The sequence below is a fragment of the Parus major genome, chromosome 7 (genome assembly GCF_001522545.3).
Source record: "Parus major isolate Abel chromosome 7, Parus_major1.1, whole genome shotgun sequence".
Taxonomy (NCBI): domain Eukaryota; kingdom Metazoa; phylum Chordata; class Aves; order Passeriformes; family Paridae; genus Parus; species Parus major.
The window spans coordinates 7,951,417-7,966,898 of NC_031776.1; the positions used below are offsets into that span (position 1 = coordinate 7,951,417).

At 45.6% G+C, this 15,482-nt stretch overlaps 1 protein-coding gene across 1 annotated transcript in view; it reads right to left on the reverse strand.

The window, feature by feature from the left end:
- Positions 1 to 3,253: 3,253 nt before the first annotated feature.
- Positions 3,254 to 15,482, reverse strand: part of TMEFF2 (transmembrane protein with EGF like and two follistatin like domains 2) — a 121,897-nt gene continuing 109,668 nt past the window's right edge. Inside the window, exons 8-11 of the mRNA XM_033516084.1 lie at positions 11,449 to 11,572; positions 9,754 to 9,912; positions 4,913 to 4,999; positions 3,254 to 4,510 (exon numbers count right to left, since the gene is read on the reverse strand). Of these exons, the coding sequence (XP_033371975.1) occupies positions 4,414 to 4,510; positions 4,913 to 4,999; positions 9,754 to 9,912; positions 11,449 to 11,572 (467 nt within the window). The 3' untranslated portion in view covers positions 3,254 to 4,413. The remainder of the gene's footprint in view (positions 4,511 to 4,912; positions 5,000 to 9,753; positions 9,913 to 11,448; positions 11,573 to 15,482) is intronic.

Below are 15,482 nucleotides of genomic sequence, written 5' to 3' on the forward strand. Positions count from 1 at the left end.
CTCTGCCCCTCCTGCTTGCAGGTGCCAATGGAGGCTGCATTGGTGGCACTGTCAGAGGGCAGAATTCCAGATGCTCTGTGTGTGGGGGGCAAAAAAATGAGAATTTTGTCTTCCATGTCAGACAGAGCACAGTGTAAGAGGCTCCATCAACTAGCTGTGGACTATTGAGGCCAGAAATAGATAAAATCATAATAATATTGTTTATATTATTATTATTATTAATAATAGTTTTAAATCACTCTAAAAACTGTAATGTGTAATGGCCCAGTGTTTCTCCATGGCCCTTCAAGTTCAGTTGAGGTTGTTGATTATTCTGGAAAAGCCCCACTAACAGTGCTAGACACCCTCAGCTCGCCTTGCAAACCTGTGGGGGCTGTAGATGCCTTACAAGCAGAGATGCAGCCTGGCCATGCACCCATAAATTAAAGAAAGGGCCAGGCTGGCCGAGGCCAGCTTTGATGTGCAGTAATGAACCTCGCTTTTAATTTGGGGCTGTAACTTCCAAGCCGACGCAAAACTGGGAGCTGGGAGAAGCTGCATGCATAATCAGGGGTGAAAGCAAGGATGCGGCAGTGTGATGTGTCTGATGTTGGATGAGAGGGAAGATAGCCTTTAATCATTTTGTTTTCAAAGAAGCTTTAGAGAGCTCTTTGAAGATGAGGTTTTTTTGAGGGCTGCTTCTGGAAGATAGGAGGCAGTGATAGACGGCTCCTGCGTCCACCTGCCCGCTCGGTTAACCTGTGTGTGGGACACACCTGGGCATCCCTGCCAGCAGCACTGGTCCCTCACAGAACCTCTGCAAAACCAGAGCTGCCTGTGCTGGTGACATCCTGGGGGAAGAGGAACTGCCCCAGGGGCTCTGCTGTTGAGGTGATCCCTGTTTCTCAGCATGCAGGGGAAGGCAAGCAGTTAGAATAGGCATCCTTTCGTTAACTATAATATTTCTGTAATGATAATGTTCTGTAAATCATGTCTTACTGCCTTTGGATGAAAGGGGCTGATAATCAATGACTTTAAGGAGAAGCACCATGCTGGAGAGGCATGGGGCTGTGCCTGTCCTTAGTGCAGCATTTGGGGTGTGGAAAGGGAGGTGTGTGTCACACACAATGTGTGTGCCTCCACAATGCCCCAGCACTGCTATCAGTCAGGGTGGCAGCTGCAGGTCAGTCCCTCGTGGGCTGGGATCCAGCCCAGCACCCGAGGGCAGGAGGAAGGTGTTGGACACCATCTGACCAGCCCAGGCTGGGGAGGGTGAGGGGCTCTGCCAATGGCACGCCTGGCTTTATTCTGAGGACTGAGGACAGGATGCTGCTGTGATAAACACATCGCATACAAAATAAGGACACGGATTCTTGCTCCAGGAATGTTACAGGCTGTTCCTTTAGGAATGGGTGTGCCAACAGTTTTATTTTTACCTCTTTTTACCTTTTATACCTTTTGGTGTGGCTTGTGGTAAAACAAGCAGGCCAGCAAGTGACGGCAGGCTGTTGGGCCATGTGTCATGCCCCAAAGCCATCACACTGAGTGTGGAATACTGGTCTTCTCAGTGATTTTTGCACATTTGGTCATTTAATGTGGTTTTTAAAGTAGGTGAGTGCTGGTAGTTGAGGTTATTTACAGTTACCATGACAAAAAAACTATGAAACAACCAAAAGAGATGAATTACTGTCCTCCCCAAGTCTGTCTCTGTGAGCATCACAAGGGGCCTTGCTCGTGCTGCTGAAGCATGCACTGAGAACAAACAGCAACACCTTTTCAGCCCTCTGTGTGACTCCAGGTAGAGGAGCTGGGCTCTGCCTTGGGGCATGGCACAATCCCTATGGCCATGGCTTTGCCTGGCCGGGCCTTTATGTGCCCAGCCCACCTCCCTGCACCTTCTGTTACACTGCACAGACATTGACACATCTCGAGTTCTGGCCAGCAGAGGGAACTAACAAACACACATCTTCCAGACCCTTCAGAAAAAGAAAAAATCCACGTCTCCAAATTTGCTGTATTTTGTACAGTTTCTGCCAATGTCTTTGGTAGAAATCTCCGTTCCTGTACGTACAACCCCAAGACATTGTTACTGTCAGTCTGTGAGCCCATGCCAGCACGTTGAAGGTTAAGTTTGAAAGAGCAAAAGAGGAGGGGCCTGCCCCCCCGTGTGTTAAAATGAAAATCCCTTTCCCCTGTCTGCCCTCCTCTCTGCAGCAGCTATTTGAACACTGGCCTTGCTGGGGAGGTGTGAGGCTTTGTGACAGGCCCTGCAGCTGGGGATGCAGCTAGTGACACCTGGCAAACGCAGGCTGTTTATTAGGGGATTAAATGTGCCACTGCTCAGTAAAAGCCAGCCTCATAATGTTGGGAAGTTTGGAGACAGTGTGTCGGGCTCCTGTTTTCACTCCTAAGTGATGCTGTGCTATTTTCGTCCAGGCCAAACCTTGCTTTAAAATTCAGGTTTATTGCTATAGCTCCGTGGTGATCTGTATGTACTAACATTTGACTTTTGTTTCTAATGTAAGCCATCAAAATAAACAATCCAGACCTGATAGTCCCAGTGGGGGGACTGACATTTGGAATCTGCTCAAAATATGCAGTTTTGACACTTGTTAAGACTCCAACTCTTCGCTCAGGAAGCACAAAGCACGGGAGGGTGTCTGCAGGGTAGGGCTGCGTTTGCCTCCTTCAGCCTAATCCTCAGCCTGATGCTGAAGTGCTGCTCGGAGGAGCTGACTGCCATCGCTGTGTCAGGCAGGGGAGGGCTGTGATGCCACTTGGGCTTGAGTTACCAGAGCTTGCAAGGTCTCTCTAGAGGGGATCTTGTGCCACCAAACCCGTACAGTGCAGCACTGCTGTGCCTGGCCTGCGCTCCTTGTCAGACCACCCTGCCTGAGCCCGAGCCTGGGACACAAAACCAGCAAGGACTGGGACAGAGTATTTTGCAGTGGGTTTGAGCGTGGAAACATCCCTGTGGTGCAGCCAGCCAGCATCACACCGGCTCACAGCCTCCTCTGTGCACTCCTGCCCCACTGTATCACTCTTCCAGTTTGAAAACAAGACTCCAAGATCGGAGAGCTGGGGCAAGGGCTGAGGAGCAGGGGGTGGCTGGACAGCCCCCTCTCCTTCTGCCTTGGCCCAGCCTATGGCTCCAGGGAGCAGAAGGTCCCTGCAGGCCCAGCACCCCAGTGCCAGAGAGCTGCCCTGTGCCATCATCAGCCCCTCTGCCTGTGCAACACCGCTCCCACTCCCATCAATCAGCACAGACCAGGTGTCTGGAAGCATCTCTTGCCAATCACCTTTTATTACCTTTAAAAAGCCAAGAAACCCAGAACAAGACAAAAACTGAGACCGTGTGAACATCATGCAATGGATTCACTTTAAAGCAGGCTGGGGTAGGGAGGGGAAAGACCAAAAGTCATGTTAGAGTAGAGGTATCGCTGCACCCGTGTCTGAAGGCCAGGCTGGGTGGGCTGTGACTGGTGGGGTTGGTGGTGACTGCTGTGAGTGACCAGATGGATGCTGAAGCAGGAAATGGAAACACACTCATGAGACATCATCCCAGGTAACCCCAGGTCTGACTCTGACATGGTGATGACAGTGAGAAATACTCCTAACTCTTGTCTTGGGTGCATTCTGCCTGGGCAAAGTCTCTTTGGAGAGGAGCAGCACAGTGGCTGCTGTTGCAAAGGCTCTTTAGTTCAGCTCTGCTACTCAGTGGGACTAGAGCTTGGGCACTCAATTAGTGGAGTGGATGTTATCCAGCAGCAGTGATGTTACCCCACTCTGCCCTTCAGTCTCACTCTGCTGTCTTCAAAATTCACAGCACAATTACCTTCTGGAAAGGATGTGTTTTGGAGAGTTTCAGCTATCACAGGAATAACTTTGCATCTTGTCCATCATGTGGATGTGACAAAACACATGCCCTTATTTTCCTGAGGTATAGCCAACATTTGGGTTCATTACATTTAATGGAGTGGGGTCACCCATAAAGTTATTCATAAGGTATTTTCTGAGTGGTTTTCACCTTCTCTTTGAAAAAATAAATTATATCAGCATGTTCATGAGGTGCAAATGGGACTGGCATTTCAGCTGTTATTATGTTATTAACTTTTTTAACCTAATAATTTTCAATCAAGAGTGAGAAGCAATTTTCACTCACTCCAGTGACCAGAGTTGGAGATTCTGCAAAGTGTTCTCGTAGGGTTCACCTTGACAGACACCTAATTCCATCCCAAATGGAAACGTTACCCCCGACACTCTCACTGCGGTTACTGAGAATTTCCATTTCCCTTTCGGTTAGGATTTAATTTAGAAGGCAAAGACTTCCTAAGCTATGGGAGAGTAAAGATAGATGGTATGGGAGAAGAAGGCTGATGAAATGTAGTTGACTCCGGATCTGAAATATTTTATCCCTCCTCAATGTAGGTTAAATTATTCTTCACCTTTCCCACATCCATAATTGTCGCTGATCTTGGACCAACTCAAAACCCTACTACTGAGTTCAGTAGACTCAAAATTGCCACTAGAACTGGAAAAAGAAAAAAAAAGAGATTTGTTAGTGTCCATATACAACATCCCAAGACTATACACAGCTATGAGATACAGCAAATTTAAGAAAGGCAATTTTTTTCTCATCACTGAGTATTTATTATATATAACAAATACATGAAAAAGAAAAAACTATATTGTGTGATATAAATAGTTTATTTACATTACAGAAAAACATCAAGACAATGTATACTATTTCAAATATATCCATACATAATCAAATATAGCTGTAGTACATGTTCTCATTGGTGTAGATTACCACAAATGCAAGGCAACATGTGTAGATCTTGTCTTAATCTTTTGTCTATAATACTGTATTTTGTAGTCCAAGCTCTCTGCAGTTAGTTTTGCCATTGTGGAAACATGCGCTCTTTAAATTAACCTTGTCGATGCTCTTGTTGTGTTGTCTGAACTGTAGTGCCCTGTGTTTTGCTTCTGTCTGTGGATTCTGTTGCTCCTGGGACATTTCCTGGAAAAGAGAGTTGTGAGAATACACGGCTCTTAGCAACACATCTGCTCCAGAGGTGGCAGGGGCAGCAGGGATGCAAGGGCGAGAGGGGCATCCTCCAGCCCTCAGTGTGCTTCCTCTTCAGTGAAATGAAATGTGCTAGCCAATGGTAATGGCACCACAACCCCCAAAAACATACTGTAAACAAAATTATGGCAAGGGAGATGATCAGATTCCTGAATGCTGGGCTCTTGCTGCATCGCAATGATCCCAACCGCACGGCAGGGTTCAGCTCTAAATAATGGGTTTATTTTGAGCAGGTGGAAGGTCCAGGATGGTCCCACGCTCACCTGGCCAGTGTCCCAGGTCTGTGAAGTGTTTACAAAGTGGCTGCAGGTGCTGCCTTTCCAAGGCCTTAAGTGTCTGCAGTCCCCCTGAGTCTCCATGGAAATGCTCCGTGCTCAGCCCATGAGCAAATAGCTGCTTTAATTACAGGTGCCTGCACCGAGCCACGGCTGCTTGGCTTGGTGTGGAAAGCAATTGTGCTGGAAAGCCCCAAACCTGATATTCCTTTGGACAGCTGCAGGGGCACACCCCTTGTGTCTCAGGACCTCCAGTGACCCTCAGCAAGGGCATGTTTCAACCTTTCACCTGCAGCAGCACCAGCTGTGGGGATGCTATGTTTCCCCCTAATAAAAAGCTAATGGTGTGTTTCTGGCTCCCTCTCAGGGAAAGGCACCCTCAGGCTGAAAGCATGGAGAAGTTTAATCCCAGGTGGAGGCCACAGGGTGTTCTAATCAGCTGAAAGCCAAGGGTGTTACGGTAAAAACTGGGGGCAGCTGCACAACAGAGACTGAAACACCCTGTTGGAGTGCTATGAGAAGAGGCCCCACGACACTCCAGACCACACTGACATGGAAAAACATTCCCTTTGTATGGGGCTGACTCGTTCTTCTGTTACAGGAGGGCTTTCAGCAGCACCTTGTGAAACCCTATGGGTTTTGCACTGGGGAGAGCCCACCTCAGTGCAGTGACAGCTTAAAGCACACACCTGCAGCTCTGTGTCAAATAACTAAGTGCAGAACAGAGTGAAGAAGATTTTTACTGACCCCTTAAAATAAAAAAGGTCATTCCCCCCCAGTGAATGGGGAGTGATGTTATAGTTTTGTGACGTCAACTGAAAGGCTAAACAAGAGCGTAAGAACTTAGGAAGCATTTCAAAAAATGCTGGGATACAATTATGTAAGTGTCTAGCAAAATATGGGTCAGACTGTCCTGACTTGCCTCACTTTTAAGCCACCAGGACCACCCCCTCATGAGAAGCTGTGTGGCTGTAGGCTATATTTTGCCTTGTTCCTTCCTGGGAAGCAGTGAAGTAGGCTGCTATCATTACTCCAGGAAAAGCCAGCCCGCGTCTCCTGCGCTCTCGGGGGTCACGGCGGAGCTTTCAGTACGGAACTGAGGCAGACTTCAGCTGGTCTGAGATCTCATGACAAACTCATTATTCACTGCCAGCTCCTTGAAAAGGCGATCCCACTCTGGGAGTGAGGCAGGGAGCCGCTGTTAGCAAACACAGGGCTGGTTCACTGCGTCTCATGCGCACACCGGGACCTCCTGCTGCTCTGCAGGACACGGCCAGTGACACTTCCACCAGCTGAGACAGCCCCACCAACACCCAGGGCCAGCGCCCAGGCAGTGTGGCTGAGCTCCCAGAGCTCCTCCTGAGCCCCCAGCACTGGATTTACAGCCCTGCTTTGCCCCAGCACTCAGCCATGTGAAGCAGGGTTAGGGAGCACAGTGGGCACAACCACAAGAAGCTCCTTGCTTCTATGAAACACGGAGGAGCCAGGTGGCTGGGGGATGATGGGGATGGTCAGCAACCCCAGGGGATGCAGCTGTGCATGGTGGGTTCCAACTGCTCCAGCTGGAAGCAAGGAGATGAACATCTCATGGGCACTTTCCTCAAACTAACACTGATGGTATCTAAACAGTATTCTTGACTTCAAGGTTGAGACAAATCAATTCAAATGCAGAGATTACTCCAATTAAGATGATGAAAAAGCATATTTGAAACAAAAATGGCCATGTTTTAACTGTAAATTACCAGTGGATGGGAGCTTGGGAAGGCCCCAGTGCCCAGCACCAACACCAGGGCTGGTTACACACTATGGTATTGCATTTTCAGGTGGGCTGTGTCTAAAGTGCACCAAGGGTTCTTAATGGGGGCACTGGCATTTAACCAGCTTTTGAGACTTAACCATCTGCTAAAACTGAGTGATAGGTTTTCCTTGGTCCTTAACTCTTTAATCAAAAGTGCTTTGTAGTGCACTGTTTGGGGGTGCATTCATTTATGAACACAGCAGTTACATCGATGTAAACCAAGGACTAGAGCACAGGCTGCCCTCCCTCCCTCCCTCCACTGCAGCTTTGCTCGGGAGCTGGAGTTACTCGCAATGTGATTCATAGCAGGTAAAACACGTTATGCATTCATTTTTAATCAAGTTATTTCTTCACATAAATAAGCTGCTGTGACTAAACATTAGGGAAGCACTAAAAATGTGAAGCTGTAAAGAAAACTGCTGAGAATCATTATGACACAAGGCCATACCTATATTATTTGCCATCCTCCTTCACTTTTATCACTGCTTCTTTTTTTTGCCTTATCTTTAAGCTAAAAAGTCATTAGGGCAGACTGTGCCTCGCTGTTAAAACAGCAAACTGTCTTGGCCTCTGGTTCCCTACTCCACCCAAAAAACTTATTCCCATTGCTTGCACTAGTGAGGAGCAGCCAAGCACTGAGTCACTTAAACCCCAATCATCACCACTTCTGTGGGTTGTGTTTTCAGCTGAGTCCATCCTCTGACTCTGTGTGGCTACAGAAATGGTAATGGTGGCAACTTGGAGGGCCAAGTGCCCAGGAGGCAGAGAAAGAGGCAAACCTCAGCTGTCAGCAGCCCGTTTATTCAGATTAAAGTGTCTGTGCAACAACGGCCCTAAAAGTTCCCAGGACTTGCTCAGAGCCTTCCAGCAATGGAGGATTTGCACCCCTGCACCCCTGCAGATTTGCACTGTACAGGAACAAATTTAAAAGCAACAACAGTAATGATAGCTGGGAGATTATAATGGCAGTTTTATGACACTCAAATGGATGCAGTGCATCAAACTTGCTTGATAAATTAATTAGCTGAAGTTGCACTGAAATGAGCAGCAAAGATTTTGGCCGCAGTGCCCTCTGAGTGAAGTTTCCCTTCATTCTCCCAGGAACCTGGCAAGATGGTTTCAGCACTTTCAAGAATTCAGGGTGTGGAGTTCAAACCAGTACAGTCAGGTTCTCCAAAGCAGACAACTTCAAAAACTCAATTGCTTATGCATATGCTGCCACAACGCTCTCTTGTCATGTGGATTTCTCTTAGGCCACTTAAGAGCATCCTTTTGCAAATGTATCTCAAATCATTATACTGGGATGGAGGATGCTCTGCAGTAATTACATGCATTACACAAAAAAGTCAAAAGATCATAAATTGACTTGGTTACAAAGTGTGGGGGAAAAGGTACTGTCTCTGTATGAAAACAGGGTGACAGGTAATTTGCATTACAGTACTGGATCACTCAGAGCTCCCTGTCTTCATTCTTCAGTATAAAGAACTTTGCTCACTGCATCAAGGTGACAAAACTAGAGTCACTTGACAAAACAATACACATTTACTCCGTTATCAGTTACTACACCACCTTCTTTCTCTCACTACACGCTGTATTTTTGGTTGTTTGAATTACCTCTGTGAATACCACCTTCTGTAATCTACTGTCTCAATCCGTAGTTGCCATTCCCGTGATGAACTCTGTTTGGCCAAAAAAGGTTTTGTTTTGTGCCTTTAGGCCAGAGAAGGATTTATGAATTTTATTTTTTTTTTGTCTTTTCCAGGAACAAATACTCTACACTTGTCTTCCAGCCAGGTAGTGCAATATAAGGACTGGAGATTTTATTTTATGTGGAGGTATTTATACCTGGCTTTTTTATTTTAATTTTAAAAAGAAAATAATTTTTAAAAGAGCGATTCATCAGTGCTGTTAGCTGAATTAATTTAACCTTGTGATTTCTAAGAGAAGCCTGTGGATGTTTGACCTTCAGAACTTACCCCAAGCCCTTCCAGGGACTGTAACACAGTCAAGCGGGAGAGCAGCACATGGAGGGGAAGGATTGCATTTACCCCTCTCAATCTGAACTACCCTGTGGCTTTTTCCATTCACACAACCCTCTGCTCCTCACTAAATTGAAAAATCCCAAGTACATCATATATAGAAGACCCTAAACATGTGCAGTGCCTTTGAACATGCACTCAAGCCTAATGAAATCATTTAATCAGCAGGGTTGCAAACAGGCTTAAAAGTTTGTATGCTCTGCCTGATTAGGACTAAGGGAATGGGCCCTTAAGGAAACCAGATGGAGATATGATTAGTTTTATTAAGTGTTGATCCAGCTGCTGTATTTATATTCCCCTTATTTATATGAACAATATTTGTCAAAGCATCTGAATACAAAATAGAGAACTTCACTTGCTGTAGGCACCGTTGCTACCTAAGTTTGATTAAGATGGAAGTAAAAATTCAGTCATAATAATGAAGGAGCACTGGCTGGACCAGATGATACCTTCTGTTTGTTGGTGAATTAAACAGCATTTGTTATCAGCAGTGTCACTGCAGAAATCGGTATAATCAGCGCACATTGCAGGAAAAACAAAAGTCTTTTTCTACTGTAAAGTACCAGAGATACTGACCTTGTAATACAGAGGACTACAACACAGATGATAGCAATCTGGATGGTTCCAATCACAGCTGCTATTAAGACATACTGAAATCGTACTGGGCCTGGAACCACATATAAAACGCTGTAGTCCTTTTTTTCACAGTGTTGTCCAGTGTAGCCGGCATCGCATCTGAAACAAAAAATATTGTTTTTCTCCTTATACCTGCTGCTTTCAAAGAATTCTGGGAAAAACTGTATGTAGAAAAAAAATAAATTAGTGGCTAAAGCATAAGCTTATGTGGGTTTTTTTTGCAGAATGGAGTCCCAGAGGGAGAGTATCGGTGAGTGCTCAACCTCTCAGGGGGAAGACTTGTGGTCCTCAGGGTCACCAAGGTCTGTGAGAATGAACAACACTCTGGGAGTGCCAGGAGGTGCCCAGGGGACCAAGACATAACTGGCTTCAAGTGGAACTACTTGCACGTTGTGATGAGAACCCATTTAGTTCCTTGCACAACATACTTTAGATTTCTCCCTTTCTTTGGGGAGGTGGGGGAGGGTGAAAAGCCAGGGAGCTGTGGTTCCTTATGCAGATTACCCCTAAGGAGGTGATAAGCAATCATCCAGACTCCATATGAAATGTGATTAGATGTTCCTGAAAGTGGATACATCATTTACATTTCATCTGGTTGCTATAAAAAACCCCTGTATTGATGCTGCAGCCATCCCCCCTCCACCGATGCTGCCTGCTGCACTGCTCACCAGTTCCCATCCTGCAGCCTGACATCTCCACTCTGCTCTGTGATTCTGGGGCCAAGCAGCACTTTTACAGTTTTAGCTCTTGCCCTGTTTCCCCTAAATTGCCCGAGCAAGATGTGAAAATCCAGGTCAATGGCAGCAGCAACTGTCAGGGACTGAGACAGATGGCTTGGGCGCCTCTCAGGTGTGTTAGTGGAGCGCTAACCCTGATGGGTTAAGCCTTGTGCTTCCTCCCTTTTCTTCTCCTGCATTCCCACAGCTGCCAGCACCTTGAGGAAAGGACATTTTCCAGCTGAATGGAGCACCTAAAATGCAGAAGCTGCAAAGAGCAAAATGTGCCCTGGCTGTTTGTGTGAGCTGGGAGAAGCTGGATTGAGGTTCTGCCCTGGGGAGAGTCTGGTCTGTGTCTTTGTGCTCCCATCCCAGGAAAATGGTGCTTCATGTGTATTAGTCCTTTTTCAGCCACCTGGCCAATGTGTGGACTTCAGAAGTACATATCTGCACCTGTGCAAGGAGGCACTCACTGCAGGAGCACTACAGTGCTTTCACTATATTCCTCCTCCCTGCCCAAACCTCCTCCAAAATCACCTCCTGCTGAAGCAGCCACCTCTGCCCCAGCCAGCTGCCCCTCCAGCATCACTCCTGCCACAGCAGGGACAGGCACTGCTGGCACTCCTCCCCCTCAGGCTGAGGAGGGCACCTAGCCTGCTCTGAGTGCTTTGTGAAGGGCTTTTAAAAACACATCTAAATATAACTGAAGGTTACTGGATGGCTTTACAGTCAATTAACATCGTTCATAACTCAATACACTTTTGGGACTTGGCTGAATAATTTAACTCTGATGGATTTTATCGCACAAAGGGCCGTGGCTGGGCTGCCATCATTTTCCATAGCTGATCTAGAGTAAGTGTCTCTGTAAGTCAGTGTTTCCATGTGTGTGGCCTTCCCTTGCTGGTAGGAGAAGGGTTACCTGCAGGACGGTTCCAGCATGTTTGTGGAGTGCTCACACTTGCCATGCATGCAGAAGCCGTTGTAATGCTCTGGACAAGGGATGTAGATCCCTCTTGCACTTTCTTCCAGTTTATTTGCATTCTCTGTGAACACAGGGGAAGGGGAAAGTTAACCTGACCATGTAGGATAAGGTTAAGTGATGGAAAGAACTCAACATATGAAAGAAAGGAAAACCAGAAGAACAAGATGTGAAAGATGTTCATGGGAAGCAGGAGTAAGGGTTTGCCCCTTCAGACAGGTTGGCTGATGTGAGAGTTGCAAGGCTTTATCTCAGTCTGTTATAATTCCTCTCAAGTGACAGCAAATGAGACAACTGAGAAAATATTGTGATATTAAAAATCTGATGACAGAATAGCACATGCAAAATACCTGATTATTTCTGTTTTACTTTAGGGACTGTCTCCTCTAACTGAGGCAAGGCTGGGAGAGAGACTCTGGACATTTGCATGTAATATACATTACAATACATTTGGTAGTTCAATAGAACATATACAGAAAGACAATTTTATGGCAGAAGTAGAGCGTGAGTCCAGAGCTGACATTTACCATCAACGCTGCTTGCCCATGCCCCAAAGCCCAGTGGCCTCCTCCACATCCCACAGCAACCAGCATTTTAAACTAGTTTGACTTTCTGAGCCTACTTCTGCAGCAGTTAAAGAGTCACTGACACTGCAGCTCCTGGAAAATCCCTTCATGCAGCCAGGAAAATGGAGGCTTCATTTAGTTTTGAAACAGGAATGTGCTCAACTTCACAGGCTGAAACACTGAGTGCTACCACCATGAACTCACATGGATTTTGTAGGCCACCAAGGCATTAATTAATCTGGGTAATTTTGGCAAATTCTTCCATTTAAACAATATTTATGATATCTCAAATGCTAACACTCCTCTTTCTGGGATAGTATCTTCTATCCATGATTAATTAAAAGCAGAAGAAAGAAATCTCATGATGGATGTCTGAGGAAATGTAGTTTGCACGCAAATAAGTTGAAGCATTTTTATCTTCCAAAGGAAGTCCCTGAGTGTTATAAAACAATTGCAATTTGTGTTCTGCCTCCGAGCCAGTCACGCCGGCAGCAGGCATGCTTAGGTATTATCCCACCTCTGGGAAAAGCGTGTGCAGCAGATCCAAGATTCAGATTTCCATAATGAATTTCTCTTCTGTCGCTGCTGTCCAAGGAGAGTTGTAAGAGTCTCTAACCACTTGCACTAATAGAGTTGGTTATATTGTCCTTATGTGAAAACAGGCCAGGACCAGCTCCCAGCAAATGAGAGTGACAGGCAACCTCTACGTCCCTGCTGGCTGCATTAGCTTCTCTTTCATCCTTAGGGTTTTCAGGACCTCTGCAGTATGGACCATATTGCATCTTTTCAAATGCACATGTGCTGAACACAAGTCTGTGTGCCTCTCCCTGCTCCCTGATTGTGTTGGGATACCTGTGTGAGGCTGGTGGGGGCTGCTAGGACCATGCAGGAGCATGGGGACAGTGAGGATTCCTGGGCTGGGGGCTGACAGCTGTCTCTGGGACAGCACAGACAGGATGTGCTGACAGGAGGCATGTTAGAGGTATGCTAAAACCTCCTTTGACAGCTTGCCCAGGAGTTTTTGCTACCGGAAAAAGGTGGGAAGACAAGGGGTCCATTAGGTCTGGCACAAAACATTTTTGGGTACCTATCACCCTCTAAAGGGAGACACTGGCTACCAACATGTGAAATATATACACAGAGTTACCACCCCTTCATGCATGTTCCTGTATGCCCCAGAAATCCCCCCTGACAGAATAAAGGTGTGTGATGTGTCAGCTCTCAGTGGACTTGCCCAGGGCACACAGGTAGATCTCGACACGCTCAGGACTTGTGGGACTCCACACCCATGTAGTGATCACCTATACACTTTGCCTGATGGGTTCTGGGCGTGCTTGACCTCTGCTATTGCCCACATTCAAATCTATTTCTGTCCAGGAAACTGCAGAAAGGAGTATGGGATCCTTACTAAGACACATTTTTTTTTTTCTGTGGTGGAAAACATAATGCCATTTCCTTCAAATCCTCCATTACCAGAGGAAGTTTGCTTCCTCTCTGAGGAACAGGAGACTGCTCTGTGTGCACGTGCACATGTGTGTGTATCTCTGATTGTTCTTTCTCAGGAACATTGAGATGTCTCTGCCATGTCTGTGCACCACCACAGTGTGGTTATTACAAAAGGGTATGAAATCCTTTGGTTTAATTTTTTATTTTTTTTAAAGACACACTTCAAGATGAGAGGAAATTGTAACTTTCAGGACAGACTGATCTGGGACTTGAAAGGGGGACCAGGACCTATCTGGACATGCAGATGCTCTCACTGTGTGTAGGCTGTAGGTATGGCAACCATGTGGGTAGAAACCATGTTTTCTTTAACAAGGTCTTTAGCACACTTTAGAGTACATCTAGGATCGTGCAGAACTTGTAATTACACCTCTAAGCATAATAAGTTGTGATGGAAAATGCTTTACTGAATCTAAAATGAGATGGCCCAAGCTTTGCTAGCATTTGTAGGATAAACACTACATAGGTAAACACTTCATACAGGAACACTTGTCACCTGTCTCAGAAGAGCCCACAAAACGTAGACACAAATTATCTGTATCTCACTTTGACTGATGACTCCTCCAAAAGAAGCAGGGATTTATATAAAGGCAGAGAGGGGGAAAAATGCATTTTCAGTTTGATCTCCCATTTAAGTTACTCGAAATACAGGCCACAATAAAAACATCACTTTGTTCAGACTGAGAAGTTTCCCCTCCCTGCACATTTTGAACGCACACAAAATATTTTCGTGCCTCCAAACAGGTTATTATTTTTCTCATTACAAAATCCATCTTTTGGACTCAACGTAGAGACCCAAACACCCAGGCACACTTTTAAAGTCCCTTCATGTTAAAATTGACTGCTGCCATTTCTGGAAGGACCTGAGCTCTTTTCAGCAATCCAGCTGTTGATGAGATACTAACTCTTATGAATGCATCACAGGGCTCACATCACCATAAAGCAAGAACCATAAACTCATTCTAAAAAGAGAGGATATAAATAAAAGCCATACTGAGGTTATGAAGCAAAAAAGAACTGTACATATCTTAAAAAAATTAAACATAAATAAGTTAAGACTTCCACCCTTATAAAAGCTTTGGATTATTTGTAAATTCAGTATTGGATGCAATTTGTACTAATCAAACCATAGTAAAACTACACTAAGAAGCTTCTCTACCACACCAGCCTCACACCTACAGAGAGCTAAGCTAAATACAAACCCACTTTTTTCCAAGCACAGCAGATCTGTATGCATAAAGCAATGGCACAGATCAAATTCAAAGTTACTCAGGTTTCAGTAATGTTAAATTCAGTAGCTCCTCTTCACACGCCAGATTTGCTGCATTGTTATTGGCAACTATGTGGGAAAGTTTTATTTGTGCTAGAAGGACAGACTTGTACCCTTTTGTGATGGACAGGATTTGAGGCAGAAGCCAGCTGTAAAGACTACAGGTAAAAATTGGACTGACTGGGTCAGTCTCTCCTATCTCTGCACAAAAGAAATTTCTGCCACGTTTCTCAAAATGCTTGTCCTTTTTATTTCAAAAAAAAACCCCCTCCAGATCAATTGTATTCGAGACACTTTTTCTTGAAGCACTTTTCTGATCAGAAAAAGTCACTTTGACGAAGCCAACATCTTTTGCATTTCTGCAGCATTTTTTTCCATCTTTAGCCTAACATGACATTTCATATTGTTCACATCTCCTGTTAGTGCCAGCACATGACATGATAGCCTATCAAATAAGACACACTAGTCAAAACACATTATTTTTAAGTGTGTGGAGGCCAGATGCTGCTTTGTGTAGCCTGAAACAGCTTATCATCTCTCTCACTGAAAAAGTCTCCCCGCTGAACCCTCGCTCTCCAGCCCCTCTGTGGATGGCAGGGAGATGCTGAGATGATGAGCTCTTTCTCTGGGATAAA